Below are 22,447 nucleotides of genomic sequence, written 5' to 3' on the forward strand. Positions count from 1 at the left end.
TCCTAGAACAATTGTACCACAAATGCCACCCTCCCACCACATGGTTTTGTACTGATGTATTATTTTTCCTCTCTAGTATAATTAAGGTAAATTGTTCAATCTTACATAAACATGTCCACCATTATCTTCTTTTCTGCTTTCCTGTTTTGCTAATATGTAGCTGCAGCTATGACAACGGTTTGAGACCCAGTCCCATGGCACCTTCAAATGTGGCCCCTGAGTGTAGATCCAGGTATAGCTCTCCAAAAACAAATAAAAAGCACACTGTTCACTAATATCACTACTAATGAGATTTTATTAATCTCATTTTATGTTTTTTCTTTTGTTTTGTTTTTGGGCCACACTTAACAGCCGTGAGGTTGACTTCTGGCTCAGTGTTCAAAGATCATTCCTGGAGGGGATGGGGATGGATGGAGGCATGGACTTGGGGTGCCAGGGACTCAATTCAGCTCAGCAAGGCAAGAGCCCTACCCACTGTACTATCTCTTCCACCCCTCTACCAATCCCACTTAACTAAAGCTTTTTCTTTCCACCAGCTCACCTCTTGTCAAAATCATCAACAAACTATATGTAGCCAACACCGAGGTGCTAGGCTAATGTTCTCTGACTCTGGGGAACATTCACCACAAGTGATCCCTTTCTTTTTGTTTCGTTTGGTTTTTCGGTTACACCTGGCAGCGCTCAGGGGTTACTCCTGGCTCTATGCTCAGAAATCGCTCCTGGCAGGCGCAGGGGACCATATGGGATGCCTGGATTTGAACCACTGTCCTTCTGCATGCAAGGCAAATGCCCTACCTCTTGCTATCTCTCCAGTCCCAGTGATCCCTTTTTCAAACTCATTCCTCACCTTGCTTCTGGGATGCTGCTCTTCCTCCTGCCTCTCTACTCCTCAAACTCCTTTCTATATTTTCCTTTGCTTCCTTACCTTGAACCTGAATAGCTGCTCCAGAACTGGATACTCTGTCTAAAACTCTCTTCCAGGGGCCGGAGAGATAGCATGGAGGTAAGGCATTTGCCTTTCATGCAGAAGGTCATCGGTTCAAATCCCGGCGTCCCATATGGTCCCCTGTGCTTGCCAGGAGCAATTTCTGAGCATGGAGCCAGGAATAACCCCTGAGCACTGCCGGGTGGACCCAAAAAAAAAACCAAAAAAAAAAAAAAAAAGAAATAAAAAAACAAAAGATGTCCATCCAGTCTCAAACTTTAAATAGCACCATACTGATGATTCATTCCTTTAATGTTCCTTCAGATCTGTATTTCCAGTTGGCAGTCCAAAATCCTTTCAAACCAAGTTTCTTCAAAACAAAAATTCCTCACCTTCCCTAACACCCCTTCATTTTGCTCCCTAACCCAGAGTTGTTCATCTGAGTTGTAGACTAATCATATGTTTACCAACTTTATTTCTTCCTGGAGACCCAGGATTCCATGCTACTTACTCAGTTCAAGGAAATGAGCTGCAACCAAATCTAGAATTTCCCAGGCCCCACCCTCTTGGTGTCTTCCCTTACACCCAGCTAAATGTAAATATAAAAATGGCAGGATGTGGGCCCGGAGAGATAGCACAGCGGCGTTTGCCTTGCAAGCAGCCGATCCAGGACCAAAGGTGGTTGGTTCGAATCCTGGTGTCCCATATGGTCCCCCGTGCCTGCCAGGAGCTATTTCTGAGCAGACAGCCAGGAGTAACCCCTGAGCACCGTCAGGTGTGGCCCAAAAACAAAAACAAAACAAAACAAAAATGGCAGGATGTTGTGCCTCCTGCCCTGTTGATCAGAGGTATCCACTGGGCCATCTATGAACAAGAAATCAACTTTTACTATGGCAAGTCACTAAAACTCTGGAGTTTACCCTTACAACAATGAACAGAATATCTCATAAAAATATCTCATTTGGGGTCGGAGAGATAGCACAGCGGCATTTGCCTTGCAAGCAGCTGACCCAGGACCTAAGATGGTTGGTTCGAATCCCGTGCCTGCCAGGAGCTATTTCTGAGCAGATAGCCAGGAGTAACCCCTGAGCACCACCGGGTGTGGCCCCAAAACAAAACAAAACAAACAAACAAAAATCTCATTCACCCAAACACAGAAGTGAGAGCCCCAGAACTCATTCTTAAATCTTTCCACACTGTCCTCTTTTTGGTTTACTGAGAAGGCCCAAAGACAAACTACAAAATATATTCAAGTCTGCCTCTTTCTCAATATCTCATTGTGGCCCAAGCTATTTTATCAGAAGACTGCTCTTTCTCCTTTCATGCCTGGCCCTCATATTTTCCAATTCACCACAAAAATAGCCAATGAGCTTCTTAAAACAGAAGAGCAGACCCTATGGAAAAGGTCCCAGTTGACCTCTCAGAGGTCTTGGTTTCATTCTACTTCTCAATTATTCCTCAATAACCTTTGAATACACATATAGGCACACCCTTCTATTACCTTTCCCTCTTCCTTCAATGCTCTGCTCAAATATGTCCTCACTTTGGTTTTTCTGAACAACCAACCCTATGTCCAAAAGCTGTCCCTCTCAAGCACTCTTCAGCATCCTTTTCACACTTTCACCTACCTGAAATAGTGTACATGCAAATTTGTTTACTGTTTGTGTCCGTTTCTCGCTGGATTTTAATCTAGTTGAAATATCTCTCCAGCCTTGGGAAAATAACACATTCTAAGCCTCAGTTTCTTCACCAGTGACAACAGGAATGACATCACTAGGTGTAATTCAATCACGTACAACAGCCCAGCTGCTTGGCAACTAGTCTTATGACTATAATGAGAGCACTAGGGCTGATGATCATCACGAGGCTTCTATAAGTTGTCTATGACAGTGTCTCACTGGCCTGTAGCCACACTGTTATGATACAACAGAAAAAAAATCTTTAATGTCATTCCTGATAGTAACATTTTTGTTTTTGTTTTTTTGGCCACACAGTGCTCAGGGGATTACTCCTGACTCTGTGAGCAGGTCATTCCTGGTGGTGCTTGGAGGACCACATGGGATGCTAGGGATTGAGACTGAGTCAGCAGCATGTAAGACAAACACCTTCCCCACTGTGCTATCACTCTGACCCCATCCTGGTAATAACTTTTAACTGTACTCCTAACATCTCTCTGGCTTCCTAAAGTTATGAAAATTCTAAAAAAATGAATAAAAATGAACCAAAAGAGAAGACCCCCAATAGTAGTGATTTGGACCTCTGGTGGATTATCACCATGACGGCTCCCTTGAGCTGGACTGAGTGTGCTGTGTGTGCCCTTCACCAGGACATCAGTGCATACGGCCCCTGTTCTGAATGGCTTCATGTTGCTCTGGTCCATCTACCTGCATTTCTCACTCAGGACTGTACATGCTAGGCTCCCTAGAGATTCTCCCTTAGTCTCTATACTAAATAAAAATGACAGTTCTGGCAGGCAGCTCACTCTTGATATGAGGTAGAAGATTAACTGACTACACATATTTCACCCTCAGCCTGATTTGGATTATTTCGTGCAGCAACAATGCTTCAGACCTGCTCACCCAGGATTGCAGATATGGTGTGTGGGGTGATCCAGGGGACCAGAGAGATAGTATAGGAGTTAAGGTGCTTACATGCTGGTTCAACCTTGGAACTGCATATGATCCCTCAAACACGAAAACAAAAAGTAGCCCCTGCATACCACACTCCCCAAATAAAGACAAGGTGCATTTCAAATATACCTTTCTTCTGTTTTGAGGCCAGACCCAGTGGTACTCAGGGACTATACGAGGTACCAAGGGGTTCAAACCCAAGTACTATCTGTAGCTCCTCATATGTATCTCTTAAGTCCATTGTTTTGCCCAGTATTCCCTTTACCTCCTCGTATGTGTATCATGAGTATATCTGAATAGAAGTGACAACACCCTAGATATCAAGTCTGTACTTGCCTGAATCTAGGATTAATCTGCAGCACTTAGAATATACAGCTGCCAAATCTGGCAGCAGGGTAAAGTATCTGGGAATCTCTCAACATTTAAAAAACTTTTTTGGAAGTGGTGTCCCCCAACACTACTCAGGGGTTTCACAGTCATTCCTAGAGATATTGAACTAGCACTTCTCAGGCCCAGTGGGGTCTCTAGGGCCACCTGACCAAAGTTGAATCCAGCACTTCAGTGTGCAATGCAAGCACTCTAGCCTTTTGAGCTCTCTTCAACCCTAGGAATCTCTATTTTGTGGAGAGAGGGAATAGAAGGGAAGCTTGGGGGCACACCTAGTCATGCTCAGGGCATACTCCTGGCTCTACATTCAAAGATCACTTTCTAGATTAAGGGAACCATATGGGTGCTGAGATTAAATTTGAGTCAACTGCATGCATGCAAGTGCCTTGCCCACTGTATCATCTCTCCAGCTCATTTCTTCCTTTTTTCTTTTCTTTAATTGAAAAAAATTTTTTTTCTTTTGATGGAGGGTGCAAGTAAAACCCAGGGATACTCCTGGCTCCTCACTTGGTGCTCCAGGAACCATATGGGATGCTGAGATTAACTCTGAGTCAACCACAAGCAAGGCAAACACTCTCCCACTGTACTATCACTCTGGTCCCACTAAAATAATTTTTATTGAAAGAGTAGAAAAAGGGGGGCTGGAGAGATAGCATGGAGGTAAGGCGTTTGCCTTTCATGCAGGAGGTCATCGGTTCAAATCCCAGCGTCCCATATGGTCCCCCGTGCCAGCCAGGAGCAATTTCTGAGCCTGGAGCCAGGAATAACCCCTGAGCACTGCCGGGTGTGACCCAAAAAAAAAAAAAACCACACACAAAAAAAAAAAAAAAAAAAAAAAAAGAGTAGAAAAAGGGGGCTGGAGAGATAGCATGGAGGTTAGGCGTTTGCCTTTCATGCAGAGGTCATTGGTTCAAATCCTGGCATCCCATATGGTCCCCTGAGCCTGCCAGGAGTGATTTCTGAGCATGGAGCCAGGAGTAACCCCTGAGCGCTGCCAGGTGTGACCCAACCCCCCCCCCCCAAAAAAAAAAGGAAAGAAAGAGTAGAAAAAATCAGACAAAGAGAGGCATTTCAAGAAAGAACAAAATTGAAAAAGCAAGGAGCAGAAATCTGTATTTCTAACAAGCATCCACCCCACTATCGTACAAATTTAGAAAACATGGCCCTAAATTTAATCACCCCAAATGCTGATTTCTCTTTTCTGTCACATATCACCCAGCTCAGGGAAAAATTTCCTACAATACGAGGTTTTCTTGTTTATCTCACAGATGGATGCTGTTTTATTTTTAAAAATCATGGAAAAAAATCTATTTGGGTAATTTTTTCAAATCAATATAGTTTTAGCTTAGTAAATACCTTGGAGATTAACATTTCCTACTTTATAACAGGGAATTAAAAGTATGGCTTTTCGTTTTTTGTTTTTGGGCCACGGTGGAGCTCAGGGGTTACTCCTGGCTCTGTTCAGAAATCGTTCTTGGCAGGCACGGGAGACCATATGGAATACGGGGATTCGAACCACCATTGGTCCTGGGTCAGCCATTGCAAGGCAAACACCCTACCACAGTGCTATCTTTTCAGCCCCTGGCTTTTTCAGTTTTTAATTTCCATTTCCATTTCTGCAGTGCTGGGGTTGACCCATGGCTTCATGAGTTCCAAACATGCACTATACCAGCAAGCCCTATTTCCAGCCCTTCTTTTCCCTTTTTTAATGATGGTGCTTTTTAAAAGTATACCCTTCATCATCCTTAGTTATTTACTTAGGTTTTGTGGGCCACACACGGAGGCACTCAGGGGTTACTCCTGGCTCTATGCTCAGAAATGGCTCCTGGCAGGCTTGAGAGACGGGATGCCGGGGATTAAACCACATCTATCCTGGGTTGGCCGTGTGCAAGGCAAACAACCAACCACTGTGCTATCGCTCTGGCCCATTATCATCCTTTCATAAATATACCAGTCAGTTTGAAAGGATAAGGTCAGAATGCTGGGCCATTCCTTGCCACACTCCTAGAAAGACCAGGGTCTGATAGCTCCATGTACTATAGTCCAGCGGAGTGAGTACTGGGGTGTTTACACAGCACTTTGGGGGAAAGAATGAGCAGGGGATGCAGTATAGGAACTGAACCTACAATTTTGCAGGGTAGGCACGTGTTCTATTACTTAGCAATATCTCCCTCATCCACTCCCCATAGTTAAAAAAATATGTATTTTAGAAGTGAGTACTTTTAGGGGCTGGTGCAAGACTACAAGCAGGTACAGGGCTTGCTCTGCATTTTGCCAACCTGAGTTCTATCCCTAGAATCCCATGTGATCCCCCAAGCACACCTAGGAGTGATTTTTGATGTACAGCCAGGAGTATAATCACCACCAGGTGTGGTTCAAAAAACAAAAACAAAATGACTATCCAACTCCTGAATGTTCAAATAAGCACATGTACAGCACACCTGGAAATAACAATGAAATCATTCCATACCATTCAAAACTGAAATTACAACTACACAGCAGAGCCTTCTCCAAAGAGCAAAATTTCTGAATAGTTCATGCTGAGTGAAGCTTCCATGTCAAGGCCCAATGACAGTTTCTGTTTTATGAATCCAGTGACCCTTTAACTTCCAAAAACTACATTTAAGTCACCTCCAGTCACAGCGCAAGACGAGGTCAATATCAACAAAACGAACCCGGTCAGAAGCACAAAAACCCATCTCTCAAAACTTCGCACTAGGAAAAATCATGACTACTACCAACATCTTGATCCCTTTTCGAGAGTCCAAAATGCTCCCAGACTATCTCTGAATTTTAAAAAATGCCTTCGGGGAAACCGGAGGGAAGCTGGCTTGCCCAGACTCGATAGGTAGCCAGCCAGCTTGAGTCCCGACTCCACTACTAATTAGCTGTGTGGCATTAAACCAGACCCTCCCTCCTCTTTCAGGACCTCGATTTCTCCAACTCCAAAAAGTTGGATGTACAGATGAACCCTCGGGTCTCTTTCAAAAGCTTTAATAGCCCAGGAATAGGGAGTAAGCAGGATAACCATCATGCTCTTCTTAACAGACTATTTCGAAATCACAGAATCTAAGCCCTTCACTTCAAAGAATGAGACTCCGAGGCGAAAGACACGGGGGTTCCCACTCACGTCTTCCCACATCTCGTCCCCTTTTTCCAGGCTCACAATCCCCCCGAGAGATCCACAGCTCTGCCTCAATTCTAGTGGTGGACACGCAGCTTACTCCATCTGGAGTGAATTTTAGTAACTAACTCTTGCTGTCGTTGTTTCGGCCCCGGATGCATTCAGAGTTGGGCATTTACGCCAAATTCTAACTAAACACGAACCTTCCTAATCTTCCTCAGTAGCACCTGCTCCTCGGCAGGTGAAGGTGACATTCCTGTTTCCACTTCAACCCTCATTTAGAAACATGTGACAGCAACGATTCCTTTCTCCTGATCCCGATATGGCCGAGGCCGCCGTCCACCCCACTCCCATCCCCATCCCCCGTCCGCTCCGAAACAGCTTCTCCGCGCGGTCGTTACCTGCTTGGCCGGGGCGAGAAGCGGCGCAGCAAATGGGGACAGCACTTGCCCACGGACGCCGCCATCTTGCTTCCTCCTGCTCGACAGGCCACGCCCCCTAGGACGCGCGCGCGCGACGGCGCACAGCGTGTGACGCCACAAACCCGGAAGTCGGGAACTCCTCGGGGAGCCAATGAGAAGTGAGAAAGAAACTTTGTAGGCGGGACCGACAAGGCCCCGCCCACTGACCTGGCCCGAGCTGACCTTTAGACCCCCCCTCTCAACTCTGACCCGGAAGCGCTTCCGCCAGTGCCCGGGAGGCCGCTCACTTGCACGGTAGTAAGGACGCTACGCGTTGAGTCGGAGGCGTTGGCGGGGCCTGGGGGAGAGCCTGCAAGATGACGACGGCGGCCAGGCCGACGTTTGAACCGGCGAGAGGCGGGAGAGGCAAAGGAGAGGGCGACCTGAGCCAGCTCTCGAAGCAGTACTCCAGCCGAGACCTGCCGTCGCACACCAAGATCAAGTACCGGCAGGCCACGCAGGAGGCCCCCGAGGAGCTGCGCAACCGGGACTTCCGAAGGGAACTGGAGGAGCGGGAGCGAGTCGCCGCCCGGGAGAAGAACCGCGATCGCCCCGCGCGGGACCGCGCCGCCTCCTCCTCCTCCTCCTCCTCCTCCGGCGCCAAGAAGCCGCGCCTGGACCAGATCCCCGCGGCCAACCTGGACGCCGACGACCCGCTCACCGACGAGGACGACGAGGACGACGAGGCGGCCGACGACAGCGACGAGGACGACACCGCGGCGCTGCTGGCCGAGCTGGACAAGATCAAGAAGGAGCGGGCCGAGGAGCAGGCCCGCAAGGAGCAGGAGCAGAAAGCCGAAGAAGAGCGGATCCGCATGGAGAACATTCTGAGCGGCAACCCGCTCCTGCATCTCACCGGCCCCGCGCAGCCCCCCGCCAGCTTCAAAGTGAAACGCAGGTGGGACGACGACGTGGTGTTCAAGAACTGTGCCAAAGGCGTGGACGACCAGAAGAAGGACAAACGCTTCGTCAACGATACCTTGAGGTCCGAATTTCACAAGAAATTCATGGAGAAATACATCAAGTAGGGCAGGCTTTGGTGTGCTGCGTGGAAGGCCGGACGATGGAAACGATCTTTCACTTTTTTTTTTTATGTCTTCTCCTTCATCCAGACTGAATGGATGGACTTTCTGATGTTAAGTTCTGGGTGCTTTTTTTTTTCTTTATTGATGTTTATTAGTGTTTTTTTTTTCTTTTTAGCGTGAACGGGGGAATCTGCTTGTAATAAATACTTTCAGTGGTCTAAATTAAAAAGGAAAAACACTTAGGGCCTTACAGATCTGTTGTACCGCAAGAGGGTGGTGGAGGCTTCTGTGCTAATCTTGGGCCTGTCACAAGGTCACCATTATCTTTCACTTTGGAGTGTTTCTACTGTGCTAGAAAAGCTGTATTCCGAGAATCTAGGAACTGCTAAATTCCTTACTGCTGGATAAACTGAGTATCCAAGACTCAGCGCCTGGGGTATCGTATAAGGCAGGCTCTCTTCTGGACGTTTTGCTTACATGTTCTGATCTTCCTCTCCTTGTTGTAATGCTAGAGGCAGGCAGCCTTAAGTCACCTCAAAAAGCAATTAGTCATGAATTGAGGCACTTGCTGTGATGATGCTTATGCCTGCAAAGCTTCCTGATCTTCGGGTTGAAGGAAAAAAAATAGTATGCTACTTTTTTTTTTTTTTAAAGTTTTTATATTTTGGGTCAGACATGGCGGTGCTCAGGGGTTACTCCTGGCAGGCACGGGGACCATATGGGATGCTGGGATTCGAACCACCGTCAGTCCTCGGTCTGCCGCTTGCAAGGCAAACACACTACTGCTGTGCTATCTTTCCAACCCCAGTATGCTACTTTTTATTTTTAATAGAATAAGAGATTTGCGAGGCCGGAGAGATAGCAGAGGTAGGGCGTTTGCCTTGCACACAGCAGATCCAGGAATCCCGACATCCCATATGATGTCCTGCCAGGAGCCATTTCTGAGCACAGAGCCAGGAGTAACCCCTGAGCACTGCCGGGTGTGACCCAAAAACCAAAATAAATAAGAGATTTGCATCTAGACCTAAAACATTTTCTTTTTTTTTTGGTTTTTGGGCCACACCCGGTGACGCTCAGGGGTTACTCCTGGCTATGCGCTCAGAAGTCGCTCCTGGCTTGGGGGACCATATGGGACGCCGGGGGATCGAACCGCGGTCCGTCTCCTAGGCTAGCGCAGGTAAGGCAGGCACCTTACCTCGAGCGCCACCGCCCGGCCCCAGACCTAAAACATTTTCATTGTAGAGATGAGAAACACTCATTTAAGCAACATTCTCAAGGGTACAGCTGTGAAGTTGAAAACTTAGAACTTGAAGGTGCATCTCTGACTCCCAAATACATGGTCTTAAGTACATTTTCCTTTTTTGGGATAAGGGCAAGCACACCTGTCTATGGGTGTGCTTCCTACCTTCCTTCCTTCCTTCCTTCCTTCCTTCCTTCCTTCCTTCCTTCCTTCCTTCCTTCCTTCCTTCCTTCCTTCCTCCCTCCCTCCCTCCCTCCCTTTCTTTTTTGGTTTTTGGGTCACACCCGGCAGCGTTCAGGGGTTACTCCTGGTTCTATGCTCAGAAATCGCTCCTGGCAGGCTCGGGGGACCATATGGGACATCGGGATTTGAACCACCGACCTTCTGCATGAAAGGCAAACAAACGCATTACCTCCATGCGATCTCTACGGCCCCTGGGTGTGCTTTCTTAGGGCTTTCTCCTGGGCTGTACTCAAGGACAGCTTGTACTCTAGACTGTTAGTTCCCTGATGTCATGCTTTTATTTTCATGTCTGTCTCCCCTTTTATAGTTTTGGGGCCACATCCAGTCCTTGGGTTGCTCCTGGCTCTGCACTTAGGAATCACTTTTTTTTTTTTTTTTTTTTTTGGTTTTTGAGCCACACCTGGCAGCGCTCAGGAATTGCTCCTGGAAGGCACAGAGGACCATATGGAATGCCGAGATTTGAACTACCGCCAGTCCTGGGTCAGCCGCTTGCAAGGCAAACGCCCTACCGCTGTGTTCTCTCTCCAGTCCCAGTATGCTACTTCTTTCTTTTTAATAGAATAAGATATTTACGGGGCCGGATTGCAGAGGCAGGTCATTTGCCTTGCACACAGCGATCCAGGACGGACTGTGGTTCGAATCCCGGCATCCCATATGGCCTCCCCGAGCCTGTCAGGAGCGATATCTGAGCACAGTCAGTAGTAACCCCTGAGCACCGCCAGGTGTGACCCAAAAACAAACAAACAAAAAAAAAAAAAAAAAAAAAGATTTGCAGCTAGACCTAAAACATCTTCATTGTAGAGATGAGAAACACTCATTGAAGCAACATTCTCAAGGGTACAGCTGTGAAGTAGAAACTTAAAGGTGTATCTTTGACTTCCAAATTCATGGTCATAAGTATATTTTCTTTTTTGGGGACAAGGACAAGCACACCTGTCTATGCTCAGGGCTTTCTCCTGGCTCTGTACTGTAGACTTAGTCCCCTGATATCATGCTTTTATTTTCTTGGTTTTTGGGCCACACCCGTTTGACGCTCAGGGGTTACTCCTGGCTATGTGCTCAGAAATTGCCCCTGGCTTGGGGGGACCATATGGGACGCTGGGGGATCGAACCGCGGTCCTTCCTTGGCTAGCGCTTGCAAGGCAGACACCTTACCTCCAGCGCCACCTACCCGGCCCCTAATGCTTTTATTTTCATGCCTGTCTTTCCTTTTATAGTTTTGGGGCCACATCCAGCAATACTTGGATTACTCCTGGCTCTGCACTCAGAAATTGCTCTTGTCAGGCTCGGGGGGCCATATAGGTAGGATGCTGGGGATGGAACCTTGGTCCATCCTAAGTCATTTGCGTGCAAGTCAAATGTCCTACCACTGTGCTTTCACTCCAGCCCAGGAAGTACTCTTTAGGGGACTTTATGGAATGCCATGGATCAAACCCAGGTCAGTCCTATACAAGGCAAAACAAAACCCCTCTTGTCTTTTTTTTTTTTTTTTTTTTTTTTTTTGATTGGTTGGCTTTTGAGCTACACCCAGTGGTTATTCCTGGTTCTGCACTCAAATTACTCTTGCCAGACATAGTTGACCATAGGATGCCAGAGATCAAACTCAGGTTTACCACATGCAAGGCAAATGCCCTGTGCTATTGCTCTGGCCCTGTCTTGTAGTTTTCTTTGTTTTGTTTTTGTGCCACACCCAGTGACACTCTGGTTACTCCTGGCTCTATGCTCAGAAATCACTTCTGGCAGGCTCGGGGGGACCATCTAGGATAAGACCATCTGGGATGCCGGGGATTAAACCTAGGTCCATTCTGAATCGGCAGCATGCAAGGCAAATATCCTAATATCCTACCTCTGTCTATCATTCCGGCACTAGTTGTTTTTTTTTTTTTGGTTTTTGGTTTTTGGGTCTCACCCGGCAGCGCTTGGGACCATGTGGGATGCCAGGATTCAAACCACCGACCTTCTGCATGAAAGGCAAACACCTTACCTCCATGCTATCTCTAGGAGCTGGATTCTTTTTTGTTTATTTTATTTATTTTTTGGGGGGGGCCACACCCGGCGATGCTCAGGGGTTACTCCTGGCTGTCTGCTCAGAAATAGCTCCTGGCAGGCACGGGGGACCACATGGGACACCAGGATTCGAATCAACCACCTTTGGTCCTGGATCAGCTGCTTGCAAGGCAAACACTGCTGTGCTATCTCTCCGGGCCCAGGAGCTGGATTCTTTTTTTTTTTTTTTTGTGGTTTTTGGGTCACACCCGGCAGTGCTCAGGGGTTATTCCTGGCTCCAGGCTCAGAAATTGCTCCTGGCAGGCACGGGGGACCATATGGGACTATGGGACGCTGGGATTCGAACCGATGACCTCCTGCATGAAAGGCAAACACCTTACCTCCATGCTATCTCTCCGGCCCTGGGAGCTGGATTCTTAATGCCTTGTTATTACTATTGATCACTTGATTTGTAAAATTCAAATTTCATTCACCATAACCTCAGAAGACTCTGCCAGAGGCCAAGCAGGCACAACTCTGACAAGAAAGGTTTTGGGAACAGGCAGGATAGGGAAGCCAGGGCCTTCCAGCCAACCCTAGATAGAGAGGAAAGAGAGCTTGGGGTTAGGACCAAGGCAAGGGGTGGCCTTTTATGGCTGTCCAGGGGCCCATAGGAGTCTGCAATCCAAGAAAATTCTGATAAATTACATTTACAAATAATTCTCTAAAGGTTTTTTTGACTTCCAAATTGGAAGCCCTGAAGTCTTACTGTTCTCACTTGCCAGAACCTCCCACAGTGGGAACTCCAGATAGACCAAGTTCTCCAATAGATCCAGGCCTCCACTGTGACCTGGGTCAATGAATTGGTGACTTTGATAGTGATTTGTCTGGATATATGGGTATTGCTTATTTCAAGATGAGGCACCACAATACACCTGGTTGGTATGTGAGTCAACAATCACTGGTTGTGCACTTCCTTTTTTGAAGGAAAGTGAGAGGCACACCAAGCAGTGCTCAGGAATTACTCCTAGCTTGCACTCAATTACTTCTGGTGATGCTCAGGGGACCATAATGGAACCATATGCCTTACCCATTGTACTACCTCTTTGGCCTAGCTGGCTGTACATTTCTTCTCAGAGTACCTCCTGCTATTAAGGGGCTAACGTGGCTTATGACATGGAAGTTTGCCAGGTGTAGGCCCTCCTGCCAATTTACATTTTATAGCTGTGTTGATATAAAGACAATAGGATCCAGGCCTGACTCATGATTATAATTTTTTTCTTAAAAGACTGGAGAGGGGGGGCCGGAGTGGTGGCACAGGGGTAGGGTGTTTGCCTTGCACGTAGCTGACCTAGGAGGGACCATGGTTCGATCCTCCCGGTGTTCCATATGGTTCCCCAAGCCAGGAGCGATTTCTGAGCGCATTGCCAGGAGTAACCCCTGAGCATCATTGGGTGTGGCCCCAGAACAAAAAAGAATAGAAAGATAGCTCAGTAGGTGACTGAATTAGGAGCAGCCAAACTGGTTTTATCACTGACACCCTGTATGGTTCTCTAACCCCTCCAGGGATGATCCCTGAATGCAGAGAAACAATTTGCTAGTGCAAGACCTGAACACAGCAAAAACTAAAACAAAAATTAAGACAAAGAAGTGTGTCCCAAAAATTTGATGAACCCTAGCATATGTCCTACTGTGCCTTCTACTAGGGCAAGTTGGAGCTGTAAAGCACAAAGGGTCAGGGTTTCCCAACTCTTTTTTTTTTTTGTTTTTGTTTTTTGGCTCACACCCGGCAGCGCTCAGGGGTTACTCCTGGCTCCACAATCAGAAATCGCTCTTGGCAGGCTTGGGGGACCATATGGGACGCCGGGATTTGAACCGATGATCTGCATGAAAGGCAAAAGCTTTAACTCCATGCTATCTCTCCAGCCCCAGTTTCCCAACTCTTGATGCCGTGAGAAGCTTGTGCGTTGGGTGTCTGGCCCTAAGCTGGGCCTCTTAGAAGCAGTAATGTATTCATTTTCTTGGGTTGTCAATAAATTCCATAGTCTGGATGGCTTAAGCAACAGAAATAAGTTTTCTGAGTTCTGGAAGTCAGAAGTCAAGATCAATTGTCAATAAGTTTGGTTTCTTTGATTTTGTTTCTTTTGAGGGGTCAGGCAAACACTGATTCAGGCTTTATCTTGGATCTGTGCTTGGGGTCACTATGGCTTGGAGCCTGAGGACTGGACCATATGGTGGCCCATTCCCTTCTCTGCCTTGTGATGCTAGGAGCTGGACCAATGCAGGCCATGGTCAAGGTAAGCTCCTTTACTACTGAATGGTTTCTTCTGTGTAGTATGGTTCATACCTTTATGGGCTATTCTTGGCTCTCTCTTCAGAAGTGACTGCTGCTGGGTCATATGGCTAAAATCTAGGATCTCAGTGTTGCATGCAAAGCAAGTACCTTATCCTCTACTATCTAAAGGCCTGTACCCCCTTATACTTTTTGATTGGATCAGAACGTGCTCTAATGGTATCATTGTAGCTTAATCTTTACTAATGTAATATTTCTAGTCAAATTTGACAAGTTGGCAGGTGGCGATGAGAGTAGGAAGTAAATACCTTAGGATTTCAATGGATCAACTCCCCCCCCCTTTTTTTATTGGTTTTTGGGCCACACCCAGTGATGCTGAGAGGTTACTCCTGGCTACGTGCTCAGAAACCGATACTGGCTTGGGGGACCATATGAGACGCGGGGTGTGTGTGTGTGTGTGTGTGTGTGTGTGTGTGTGTGTGTGAAACCATGATCCATACTAGGTCAGCGCGTGCAAGGCAAATGCCCTACGGCTTGCGCCACTGCGCTGGCCCCATCCCCCTTATTTTTTGATACACAACTTGATGATGCTCAGGGGTTGCTCTTCGTCCTGCATGCAGGAATTACTTCTGACAGTGCCCAGGGAACCATATGGGAAGCCAGGGATCAGATCTGGAACTGCTATAGTAAGGCAATCGTCCTACCCTCTTAACTATTGTTCAGGTCCATCAGTGAATCTTTTTTTTTTTTACAGGGGTAGACACAGTTCAGCCTATAACAAAGACCTTGAGCAGTTGTTGAAGTATTCAATTTATTATTTACTCTAGGCTCTGTGCTCAGAAATCAATCGCCCCTGGCAGGCTCGAGGAACCATATGAAATGCCAGAATTCAAACCACTATCTATCCAGGTTTGACTGCATGCGAGGCTAACACCCTACTGCCGTGCTCTAACCCTAAAATTATTTTTTTTTTTTTTTTTTTTTTTTTTTTGGTTTTTGGGCCACACCCTGTGACGCTCAGGGGTTACTCCTGGCTATGCGCTCAGAAGTTGCTCCTGGCTTCTTGGGGGACCATATGGGACACCGGGGGATCGAACCGCGGTCCGTCCTAGGCTAGCGCAGGCAAGGCAGGCACCTTACCTCCAGCGCCACCGCCCGGCCCCTCTAAAATTATTTTTGATCTAGATAGAAATGATGGTATACAACTTTTTGAATGCACCAGTCACAAAATGTTGGTTTAGAACTGTTAATTTAATTTAAAGAACAATTAACAGCAAAACAAAACAAAACACCAATGTAACAATAGGCAAAAGAATTGACTCGGGCTGGAGCATTAGTACCATGGGTAGGCACTTGCCTTGCACACTCCAACTGGAGTTTGATCCTATGGGGTCCACCCCAGCACCACCAGGAGTAATTCCTGAACACAAAGCCACAAGTAATCCCTCAGCATTGCTAAATGTGGCCATGGTTCAAATCTCCAGCCCTTCGTGTGGTTCCCTGAGCACCACAAGTATCACTTCTGAGCAGAGCCAGAATTAGTCCCAAAGTAATGCTGGGTGTGATCCCAGTCTCATTTCCTTCCAGAACAAGAATGTTTATAGAGTTCTTTCAAAGGCTTTCAAAAAATTTTTATTTTTCATAAATTAACACACATAACAGTGGGAATTTTGAGTCACAAACTACCAAACAGAAAAGGAACTGCAGGGGCATTATGTATGCCAGTTACCAAAAAATGTACAAATTTCACTGAACTATTGACCATAATCATAGAAACACTTCAGGCTGCTACTTACTGGCCCAGACCAGCTCAAGAAGATGTTGAGGCCTCTCACCAAGAATTCAATCCAATTCAGCACCAGAGAGGGGCTCATGAAGACACATAATGAACATGCTTCCAATCCGAGTCTACGCCATGCTGGGGTGTGTGTGTTTGTGTGTGCCATATAGGGACCCTCAGTTACAAAAACAGCCTTTGCTGCTTACTGTGGCTCGGTGACAATATCAAACTTTGAGTAAAAGTGAAGCCTTCCTCCTCGGTCACCTTTCGACTGCAGTTCAGTTGTGGTAGGGAGTCCTTGTGTGAATTCAGTCAAGGGCGCGCCACACTTCTAGCCAATTATTTAGACTTTGGCTACAGCTACATATAATGTGCTGTTGAAGAGGTCCTTTCCATAATGGGATATGGGGGGGGGGGGGGCGGTTTAAAAGCTAATAAAACAAACGAAATAAAAAGGGAATTCAAAAGAAAGCACCAACTGCGTACTTGCCCCCCTGGAAATGGGAGCAAAGTATCGTGGCCTAAAAGTTGGTCTTTCGTGTATCTCAATGTACATGGCGTGATTTTGATGGAAATACCAGCCTGGAGACAGTGAGTGAGTGCTCCATGTCGGAGTCTCAAGGGCAGGGAAATGAGCCTGTGGGGAAGGATGATGCCCAGAGGATGGGGTCTGGAATTTACCTCAGGTTGGCTCTGATGCCCACACAAAAGACCCTTGTAGGCAAAATTGTGACAAAAGTGCCATGATCTTCACAGCTCTTGGAAGAGCACTGAGTTTAGGGGTTCACAGCATGAGTTTCTGAGCTCTTCGGGCTCCAAATAAGGCGAATGCTGCATGTCTTTCCAATACGCCTCCCTCAGCTACAGCACTCAGAGTGAGGTCAAGAAGAAAAAGTGGACAAAGTCAGCTTGGACAGGTGACGAGGTACATTTAAGTACACAGAGAGAGGAAGCCGGAAAAGGAGACCCAAAGAAAAAGGGGTTAGAGGAGGACATAAGGTGGGCAGGGAAGGGCAGATACAGTGATAAAGGGGAAGATGAAATATAATTATAGCTGAATGCTTCAGTGAAAAGCATTGGACAAAAACCCTGATTGGACCTGAGAATTCTCTTTCACTATGAAAAATGTTCCACCTCTGTAGTCAAATCAAAAATGTCCTGTCTCTTGAGGTGAGCAGAGATTGTATCAACTCTCAGCCCAGAGGCAGCTCTTCATAGCTCAGAGCAACCCTGCAGCAGCCAGCTAACACCTCCCAGTGTGGGCAGGCACTGCAGGCTCTGAGGACCACCAACCACACTGCAGCTTGCTCTGACACTGTAATAATGAGTGTTAAGACAATCAGGATCCTATGTGCTGACTTCAGGTGAGTAATTTCAAGTTGCTGAGGAAACCCTTTTCTGCTAGGGTTATTCAGTCACACCCACCAAGCACAGGGCTTACTCCTGGCTCTATGACCAAGGATCACTCCTGGTTGGCTTCAGGGAACATAGGTGGAGCAGGGAATCTAATGTGGATAGATGCATGCAAGGCAAACACCTTAATCCATTGTATTCTCTCTGGTCCAATGAACTTCTTAACTTTGGAAGCAGGAGATGCATCTCCTGAACTAGGTTGAGAATTCACAAATAAGCAGGGCTGGTTTCAAGAGCAGCAACTAACTCCCTTGTGTTCTCAGGCCTGCATTTGCACTGCTCCTTCCTTCGCAGATACCAATGCTCCTGAGCACCTTGGGCAAATTCAAGATTGTATCTGCATGGGGTCGTAGCGATTGTATAGAGCTCTTACCTTGCATGTGGTTGACCCAGGTTTGATCCCTGAAACTACATAGAGTTCACCGAGCCCCATCAGGAATGATCTCTGAACAGTGCTAGAGAAAAGCCCTAACTTATGCGCTGTCAGATGTGCTCCCACCCCACCAGCAAAATAAGAGAGAAAAAAAAATCCTATCTGTAATGTTGGTTATTCCAACGATGTGCCCCAAGTCCACTTCACAGTCTGCTGGATGGCACAGCTGCCACACCACTAACTTATCTACAATGGCAATGGAGCTGGCTAATAGGGCTCTGTGGATTGGACTCACTGGGAATTTAATTGCAGGCTGTTCTAGTAGCAGCTCTCTAGAAACATTTGGATAGCTGCACAGTATGTTACCCCCCCCCCCCACTCCCTGAAGCAAAACGAGAGACACGACTAGTGACTAGTGTCTGAGGACCCTGTCCCAGGAAAAGAGAATTACTGAGGTGAGATACAGGTCATATCTAAACAGTCTAGGCTCATGACAGAAAATGGCAGAATCTGGTTTGCATCGCAGCCTCTGGACTCTTTGTTTTGTTTTGGGGTCACACCTGGTGGTGCTCAGTGGTAAATCCTAACACTATACTCAGGAATCACTCTTGGCAGGTTTGTGGACCATATCATGCCAGGGATTAAATCTGGGTGGGCTGCATGCAAGGCAAATGCCCTACCCACTGTCCTATTGCTCCAGCCCTCTGGGCTCTCTTCTAAGCTACAGAGCCACGGGTGGAGAATGGATCACCAGGAGTGTGTTTCACTAACTAAATGCTAAGTCTGAGGCACTGGGCCTATAAGGGATATGCGACACTTGGCTCTTTTTCTTGCTTATAACTGTTTTTCTGCTCTAGGATGGCATAGACAGTCAACCTGCAAAGGAAAGGCACATAAAGAACCCGGTGGGGAACACGGGTAATGGGAAACAAAGTCCAGAATGGCATTGCTCACTCTTCACTAACAGACAGAAATGGACAATGTCTCTGGAGCTTTGACAGTTCCCACTGGTGGCTGCTTCCCAGCACTGGCCCCGAGAAGGACGATGACAGTGCCCTGAGGCTGGGTTTAGCAACCCACTCACCAGTCAAGGAATGTTAATTCTCTGAACTCTTGCTGAGAGAGAGAGAGAGAGAGAGAGAGAGAGAGAGAGAGAGAGAGAGAGAGAGAGGAGAGAGGAGAGAGAGAGAGAGAGAGTGAGAGAGAGAGAGAGAGAGGGAGGGAGAGAGAGAGGAGAGAGGAGAGAGGAGAGAGAGAGAGAGAGAGAGAGAGAGAGAGAGAGAGAGAAGAGGGAAAAAAGGAGGATGTAGGAAAGGGGTTAAGAGAAAAGAAATAAAATCTCAGGGCCAGCTGGCCCACATAACATCCTTCTGCCCAAAGGCTCCACTAGGCAACTCAGCGATTACATTCGAGGAAATTTCCAGGAGGTTGACACAGGAATTCAGAGCGCAGAGTGAAGTCCTCAGAGAGGGCTTGGCCATAGGATTTCATGATCCATTAGAAAATTGGGTTTGGGCCATGGCCTGTGTCTTCCACTCTTACAGCAGGCTGCTCTGACAGTTGCAAGCACCCGAGTCGGCTTTTATCAACACCTAAGTTGTGGCACCACTTAGCTGAAGTGGTTTGTAGCAGGGTTACTTAAGATCACACTCAACCTTCTCACTTTTTAACCACTTGGAAAAGCAACTTGCTTCGATGTCAGTTATTAAAACAAATACATTTTATCTAGTGGGCAAGGAATAAGAACCTGGATGAAAAGAGTGCCCCCTCTAATGAGCTACACTGGAAGTTTGAGATGGGGAAGGAGATGGCTTGATTCATGTAACCAGGAAAATATCTTTCCACTGTCCCATACCATGCACCAATTTACCAGGTGAATCATACATTCTTAAGACCAATATTTCTCTTTGATGTACTTAAAAACATTGTTTAAAAATCACATTTTAAAGGCTTGAAACATGCAGCAATAAAAATTTTTTTTCTTTTGAAATAAAGAAAAAAAAAAGAGTTAAACAAATGGAAATCATCGACATCACAACATTAAAAAAGTGCAACTGACTTTGAATGGGGCCTAGACAGGCTCCTCTGGCACTAGTGACCCAGTCACAGAGAGGGAGAAAATGAATATGGGGAAAAACCACACACACGCACGCGCACACACACAACACACACACACACACACACACACACACACACACACACACACACACACACAGTTCTGAACAGACAGACTTAAAAGGATTTAAAGAAAAAAATCACCACAGCCCACCAGGCCTCCTCCCTAGGCCACATCTCTAAATCATCTTGGTCTAGCACCACCGTAAACAATGAGCAACTTTCACACAAACGTGCAAATGCTGGGGAGGAAGGGGGTTCTTGGAATCCTAGTGTCAACTCAAAGTATGTGGCAGCGTCCTCCTGTGGATGGCAGAATGCAGGAGAAACAGCCAGATGACATCAGGGACAATTTCTTGAAGAGGGAGCATTCCTGAGGTTCCATACTCAGCAGTAGAAGCAAAGGTCCCTCCTTCACCAGTTCCCAGAATGGTTGCACCTGGAAGTAGGTAAAAATCCATGGACTTCATTTGGACTGGTTAGGAGAGTGGGGGACACTGGAGTAACATCCACTAAGGAGCCTGGAAAAATGAAAATTGAGACGATCCTCCAGCCCCGTCAACTGGTCAACTGAAACGACTTCTCAACAATCAGGCGCTTGTTCCTGTTCCTCTTCCTTGGCTAAAAAGTCCTCTAGTTCCATGAGCTTCTGTATCAACAGGGAGTCCAGTTCTGCGCTCTGCAGCGCCGCTTTTTGGGCCCTGGTAAAGCTACCCGCCACCTTCACCTTACCACGGACCCGCCTCTTCCGCGGGACTGTAAAATCTTGAAATTCCAGAACTCGCTTCCTCTTCTGCTGGCTGACTGAAATTAGTGTCCCATTTCGTTCCTTAGGCTCCTCAAAGATGGTCTCTAAACACCTAAGGTGAAGAGCACAAAACAGAATCACTAATACTCTGTTTTCGTCAATAAGAACTGGAAGTCCTTACTCCAAATTTATAGGAATTGGAGAGATTGGATAGTGGGTAAGGCACCTGCCTAGCACGAGGCTGGCCCTCGGTTCCCTGAGCATGGTCAGAAATAATCCCCGAGCACAGATTCAGGAGTAAACCTTGAGCACAGCCAAGTATGACCCAAACTACCCCCACCCCCTTAAATCAGTAACATAAGAGGCCGGAGCAATAGCACAGCAGTAAGGCATTTGCCTTGCATGCAACCAACACAAGATGGACGGTAGTTCGAATCCCGGCATCTCATATGGTTCCCCGGGCCTGCCAGGGGTGACCCAAAAAAACAAAAACAAAACTAACAAACAAAACAATAACATCGGGCCCGGAGAGATAGCACAGCGGCGTTTGCCTTGCAAGCAGCCGATCCAGAACCAAAGGTGGTTGGTTCGAATCCCGGTGTCCCACATGGTCCCCCGTGCCTGCCAGGAGCTATTTCTGAGCAGACAGCCAGGAGTAAGCCCTGAGCAACGCCGGGTGTGGCCCAAAAAACAAAACAAAAAAAAAAACAAAAACAAAAACAAAACAGTAACATCAATGAAAACAACAACATGGAGACAGAGAAGTAGTACAATGGATAGAGTGCTTGTCCTGGAGTAGCCGCTGAGATATGCTCCCCCAAATACTGCCAGGAATTAATTCCTGAGCTCTGAGTCAAACAACAAATCTTACATAGGGCTGGAGAAATAACTCACAGAGCTAGTGGGCCTGCTTTATATCAGGGGTCTTCAAACTACGGCCCATGGGCCACATGCGGCCAGCAGGAGTCTGATCCGGCCTGCCAGAAGTGAGCACTGTTTGGTTGCCAAGATACCTGCCAGCATATACACTCAGTGTCACGGTTTCTCAGGGATGACGTCAACCGCCTCCGCCCATGGCATGTTGTGTGCTGGGAGGGTAGGTGTGAGGGCGGTGTTGAGAGGGACACTGATGCGCCCTTGCGCCTGGCGCTTGGTGCGTGCGTTGCTGATGATGTCACTGGAGGGCACCGAATGCAGCATGGCGAGGAGTACAACATGTGGGTGACTATATAATGTAAAAAGGCACCTGCTCCACCCCCAGGCAACGTGGTGTCTGTGTGCTGTGCCTGCCTGTCAGTGAGGTTTTCCTCCACTCCCTCCACTGCCAAAGGTCAGTCAAAAGTGCCATAGAAGTAAATTTTTGCCAGATGGGGGGGGTTCTGCCCGATTGTGCTGTGGGTGACTCATATGAAAATTCCCCTTTGTGGGTGGTGAGGCGTTCAGTGCTGAAATCAAAGTTAGGGGGTGGGCGGTGGTGGGGAGGTTAGGGGTTCGGTGCTGAATTGCCCATGTGGAAAATTACGGGTTCGATGCTGAAGCATTTTAAAGGGGTTACATTGAAAATTTTATATGCATTTTGCAATTCCTTTTCAGTGTTCACATGCTGATTCCGAACATATCAATTTGGGCATTATATAGGGAGATATAACTGAACTATCAGGGACTGAGCTGGTCTGCTTAGAAAAGCCTGCAAGGGATAAGTGT

The 22,447-nt window shown here is 47.1% G+C and overlaps 2 protein-coding genes across 2 annotated transcripts in view; one reads left to right on the forward strand and one right to left on the reverse strand.

Annotated features, from left to right (window-relative positions):
• The first annotated feature begins 7,844 nt into the window (after positions 1 to 7,844).
• On the forward strand, positions 7,845 to 8,788 carry LOC126030768 (spliceosome-associated protein CWC15 homolog). Its single transcript, XM_049789018.1, has one exon. The coding sequence runs from the start codon at positions 7,845 to 7,847 to the stop codon at positions 8,553 to 8,555; it is 711 nt and encodes a 236-aa protein (XP_049644975.1). The 3' UTR covers positions 8,556 to 8,788.
• An 11,281-nt stretch (positions 8,789 to 20,069) lies between these two features.
• PRR14L (proline rich 14 like) overlaps positions 20,070 to 22,447 on the reverse strand; it is a 70,579-nt gene continuing 68,201 nt past the window's right edge. Inside the window, exon 8 of the mRNA XM_049788913.1 lies at positions 20,070 to 20,855. Coding sequence (XP_049644870.1) covers positions 20,579 to 20,855 — 277 coding nt within the window. The 3' untranslated portion in view covers positions 20,070 to 20,578. The remainder of the gene's footprint in view (positions 20,856 to 22,447) is intronic.

The sequence above is a fragment of the Suncus etruscus genome, chromosome 15 (assembly GCF_024139225.1).
Source record: "Suncus etruscus isolate mSunEtr1 chromosome 15, mSunEtr1.pri.cur, whole genome shotgun sequence".
NCBI lineage: Eukaryota > Metazoa > Chordata > Mammalia > Eulipotyphla > Soricidae > Suncus > Suncus etruscus.

Coding starts and splice junctions, on each gene's coding strand:
- LOC126030768 (XM_049789018.1), top strand. CDS start 7,845: ATGACGACGGCGGCCAGGCCGACGTTTGAACCGGCGAGAGGCGGGAGA.